Genomic DNA, 5,356 nt, shown 5'->3' on the forward strand with positions numbered 1-5,356 from the left:
ACATGTGGGTTTTTTGTTTTTTTTTTGCCTTTACAAGGCCCTGAGTTCAATTCACAGCACCACTACAAGCAGGGAAAAGGTTCAAAAGGCTTAAAATTTGTTCAGTTTGTGAAAATCCGGTTGATTTATAATTTTCAGCATTTCACTTATTTCTTTGAAATGGTTGTAGCTATTTATTTATTATTTATTTTGGTCTTTTTTTGAGACAGGGTCTTACTTGTAAGCCTCAGCTGGCCTGGAACTTGCTATGTAGACCAGGCTGGCCTTGAACTCACAGAGATCCGCCTGCCTCTGCCTCCTATGGATGTGGCTTTATTATGGCTCAAGATGAAACAGAGGAGCTGTTTGTGAATAGTGGGATAGGTTGTTGCTTTTGAACTTGGTCCTTTGAGTCTTCTTAGCAGCTTCTTTGGGAAATATGATTTAGCTAGTCTATGTATAGACAGTATTGAAGCTAGGCATAAGGACTGCAATGCTGTGGTGTATGTGGGATTCTATAACATGCTAAAATAATGGCTTTCCCACCTCTCCATTTTTTTGTCGTTCCTTGTTTTTAGGGTCACGATGCCTACAGTTGGTAACATAAAAAAGGCTCCTCCCCGTCAGATTTCTTCTTTAACAAGTGAATCATATACACAACTGGACTTTTTACCTGACAAACTCAGAGCAAAACTGCTTCCATTCCAGAAAGATGGCATCATTTTTGCCCTTGGAAGAGATGGCAGGTAAAGTACTATGACAAGTCATGCTAAAAATGTTCATTCCCTGAAAATGTGTTGAAAACAAAGCTCTGTTCAAATCATGCTTTTCATGCATCTTTAGTCTTTCTGCAGTCAAACGCATTCTGATGATGTAGACTTTATTCATGAACTAAAACTGACTTATACTTCAGGTGGAAATACATTGAACAAATACTGATTTGAATATTTTTTACATTTATTTGTGTGTGTGTGTGCGCGCGTGCACCCACATACGTAGTACACTTGTGGAGGTCAGAGGGTAGCTTGTAGGAGTTGGATCTCTCCTTCTACCATATTAGTCCTGAGGGTTCAAACTTGGGTCTTCAAGTTTGACAGCAAACACCTTTACCTGATGCGCTGGATAACTCTAGTGTTAACTTGACACACCTGGGTTGAGGGAGCCTCAATTGGGGAATTGCCTCCATTGAACTAACTTGTGGCCATGTCTGTGGGGCATCTTCTTGATTGTTGTGTGATGTGGGAGGGCCCAGCCCACTGTGAGTGGGAAGGTGGTCCTCTGTTGTATAAGAAAGCAGGTTGAGCACAGGCCAGGGGAACAAGCCAGTAATCAGCGTTCCACCATGACCCATGCTCCAGCTCTTGCCTCAGGGTTCCTGCCCTGAATTCCTACCTTGGGCTCCCTGATGAATTGTGACCCAGGAGATGTAAGCCGAATAAACCCTTTCCTCCCCAAGTTGGTATTGGTCAGAGTATTTTGTCACAGCAATGAAGAGACAAACTAGAACAGAAATTGGTACCAGAAAGTGGGGAATTGCTGTGACAGACCTGACCTTATTTTAAGGATTGTGGAAGTGTTTGGAACTTTGGACTAGAAAAGCCACTTAGTGCTCAGAGTTTGTTGCTGTGGATCTTGGAACAGTCCTGAAAGAGTTGTAGACAATGGAGGCCTGGCTTGTGAAGCTTCAAAGGGAAGCAGAGACTATCAAGGTTGTTTGTGTGATATTTTGAATTGAGAATCTGTGGGTTCTGGTGGGCTGGGGCTGAAAAATCAGTTGTGATTGAGAAAGAGACCAGAACCTGAAGTAAAACCTTTGCTTTACTGGGACAATTGATGCTGTTTAGCTGGGGCTGAAAAATCAGCTGTAAGTTATAAGAGACCAGCATCACTGTGGTGAAGTCTTCTGGGAAGTATCTCCTCAGGGTCAGCACACAGAGGGGACCCCCACCTCTATCTCAGTCTGGAAGCAGGACTTGGTAATATGTAAGTGTCTCCTGCCTGGTTCTGATGTTGAAAGCCTGAAGGGGTCACAGAGAGCAGCTGAGGCTTGGCACTGTGAGAGGCCAGGAAAGGCCATAGGTGAAAGTACAGCTTCCGTTGCAGTGAGGTCCCCAGAATTGAAGGGGTCATGGAGAAAGTCTGAGGCTTTGCACCCTGAGAGGCAAGAAGAGGCCATTGGTGAAGGTGTAGCCTCAGTTTCAGTGGAGACTGTAGTGTTTTGGAGATGCTGGGACAGTGGGATGACCACAAAGGACAGGAATAGGTGTGGATTGGAGCTGGCCTGGGCCTACGAGACAAGCTGTGTGTGCTGTGGACTGCAGAGTCAGAGAAGTGGAGCTGCCAGAATCCTTTGGAGTCTAGAAGATCATTGAGTGAATCCCAGCTGTCCAAGCTTGAGCTACTTTGCTGGACTTTAGTTTTGCTTAGGTGTGCCCGATTCTTCCCTTTGAAATAAGACAGTACTTATTTTGGATTTTACAGAAGCCTTCCCACACTTAAGAGACTTTTAAAAGAGACTATGGACTTTTAAGTGTTTGGATTTGGGGGGGGGCTGGGTTTTTTAAGGTTGTACTGTCTTATGTTGTGATATTAATGCTAACATCGTATCTTGGGGACAAGAATTGGAAAGGTTATGGTTTAATAGTGATGTATTTGTATCAGGTTGACAAGGGGTCAATTGTGCTAGATAGCTTTAGTGTCAACTTGACACACCTGGGTTGAGGGAGCCTCAATCAGGGAATTTCCTCTATTGGACTGGCCTCTGGCCATGTCTGAGGGGCATCTTCTTGATGAGTGATGTGGGCGGGTCCCCCAGCCCACTGTGAGTGGTGCCACCCCTGGGCAGGTGGGCCTGTGTTGCATAAGAAAGCAGGCTGAGCAGGGGCCAGGGGAGCAAGCCATTAAGCAGCGTTCCTCCATGGCCTGTGCTCCAGCTTCTGCCTCCAGGTTCCTGCCCTGAGTTCCTACCTTGGGCTCCCTTCCCTGATGAACTGTAACCCAGGAGATGTAAGCTTAAATAAACCCTTTCCTCCCCAAGTTGGTACTGGTCAGAGTATTTTGTCACAGAAATGAAGAAACTAGGATACCTGATGAGCTTTCTCACAGGCCTAAGTGCTAATTTCTTAATGTATGTTTGATTCTCTTAAGTCTTTGAGGTAGGAGATCCTCTCAGGATTTCATATTGAAAGTTTATATAACATTTCCATTGCATTTTATTCTTTTTTTCAGTTTAAATTAACATCTTGTTACTTATATTACTTCTTAAATGTTTCTTTTTTTTTTTTTTTTTTTTTTTTTTTTTTTGTCTTTTTGAGACAGGGTCTCCTTTGTAGCTCCAGCTGGCCTAGAACTCACTATGTAGACCAGGCTGGCCTTGAACTGACAGAGATCCGCCAGCCTCTGCCTCCTGAATACTGGGATTAAAGACATGCACCACCACACCGGGCCTCTTACTTCTTTTCAAACTTCACAATAGTTATGCATTGTTTAATTTTCCTTGTTGCTGTGACAAAATACCTGATACAATTTAGAAGGCCAGTCCAGCATAGTACTGGGAGTGTGAGGGGGCCAGTTTGCTACATGGCACTGACCAGGAAGCTGAGAACTTAGAATGGAAATGGGGCCTAGGTATAACTTTCAACCCTACACCCAGCACTCCAATTCCTTCATTTAGGCCTCACCCCCTGAGGGTTTCCAATCTTCTCAGACAGTGCCACCAGCTGGGACCAAGCATTCAAACACTTGAGCCAGTAAAAGACATTTCATATTTTAGTCATAGCAAGTTATGTGATATCTTCCTTCAAATCAGTCCATTGCACAGTTATTATTATTATTATTATTAGTAGTAGTAGTAGTAGTAGTAGTAGTATTAGTAGTAGTATTGTCTTTTTTGAAGCAGGGTCTCCCTGTAGCCGCAGCTGGCCTGGAACTTACTATGTAGACCAGACTGGTTTCCAACTCACAGAAACAGATCTGCTTGCCCCTGCCTCCAGAGTGCTCGGATTAAAGGTGTGCACCACCATCCCTGGCTAGTTTCTTTATTTTTATGGATAGTGTTGTCTTGATTCCTTAGTCTCGTGTTTTATTTTGAAAAAACTTAAACATAAAACAACATAGAGGAGGCTGGAGAAATGGCTCAGTGCTTAAGAGCATTTGCTGTTCTTCCAAAGGATCCAAATTCCATTCCCAGCACCTATGTCAGGTGGCTCACAACTGCCTAAGTCAGTCCAACCTCCTGGTTATCCTACACCTGTGGCCTGTTTGAGCCTCTGCAGTCATGTGCATATACCAATACACAGACACATAATTAAAAATCTAAAATAAAACCCCAACAATAGTAGAGAATGAGAATGGACACTTTGTAGCCCTCCCACCAGTCTATGATAGCATTCTATTTGCCTATCCCTCTGCCTTCTAGCACAGCAGTCCATCTTACTTATTTTGTAATCATTTCATAATAAATTTCAGACATTATGTCCTCTAAATACATCAGTGTATATATGATTAACCATAGTTCATATTTGTTTAATTTTTCTACATTTATTTAGCATGTGTGTGTGTGTGTGTGTGTGTGTGTTTAATCCCACCATGATGGCTTTTGGGTGTCATAGGACAACTTACAGGAGTTGGTTCTCTCCTGTCTTTACCCATTAAGTAATCTTCTTACCACCCATATTTGTTTATAATTTTTTCTGTCATGGATATATAATTAAATGCACATACATTTGCAAATGAATGTACTTGCGTAACCTAAATCCATGTCCTAGAAAGTTTCCTTACTCCCTTTTTTTTTTTTGAGACAGGGTCTCCTTGTACCTCTAGCTGTCCTGGAAGTTGCTATGTAGACTAGGCTGGCCTCAAACTCACAGAGATCCACCTGCCACCATGCCTAGCCCCCTTTTCTAATCTATCTACACACCCACTTCACCATTGAGCTGATCCTTTTTAAATTTTTTATTACATTTTCTTTATTTAGTTTGCATGTGTATATACATACGTTTAGACATGCACATGCCACAGCACACATGTGGATGTCAGAGAACTACTTGCAGAAGTCAGTTCTCTCCTTCCTCCATGAGGATCCCAGAAATTGAACTTGGGTCATTAGGCTTGGCAGCAAGTACCTTTATCCCCAACCTCTTACCAGCGTAATCCATGTTTTAAACTATAGGCTTATTTTCCATATTCTTGAACTTCATATAAATAGAATGACAAACGATATGTGCTGTTTGTGGACAACTTCTTTCATTCACTATAGTCTTACTGAGCTTAATCTTCTTATGTATTTTATTTGTACTTATAGTTGATACCTTAGGTTATTTACTGGGCTCTTTTTACCTTTCCTACATTTTCTAATTTTTCCCGGGTATCTATATAT

General features: G+C 42.3%; 1 protein-coding gene across 4 annotated transcripts in view; it reads left to right on the forward strand.

Moving 5' to 3' along the window:
* The window catches only part of Zranb3 (zinc finger RANBP2-type containing 3), a 245,878-nt gene that overhangs the window by 9,302 nt on the left and 231,220 nt on the right, over nucleotides 1-5,356 (forward strand). For all 4 annotated transcript variants that reach the window (XM_029563233.1, XM_029563231.1, XM_029563232.1 and 1 more), the window contains one exon: nucleotides 558-725. In XM_029563233.1, the coding sequence (XP_029419093.1) occupies nucleotides 565-725 (161 nt within the window). In that variant the 5' untranslated portion in view covers nucleotides 558-564. The remainder of the gene's footprint in view (nucleotides 1-557; nucleotides 726-5,356) is intronic.

Source organism: Nannospalax galili, unplaced genomic scaffold (assembly GCF_000622305.1).
Source record: "Nannospalax galili isolate Female #2095 unplaced genomic scaffold, S.galili_v1.0 scaffold995, whole genome shotgun sequence".
Taxonomy (NCBI): Eukaryota; Metazoa; Chordata; class Mammalia; order Rodentia; family Spalacidae; genus Nannospalax; species Nannospalax galili.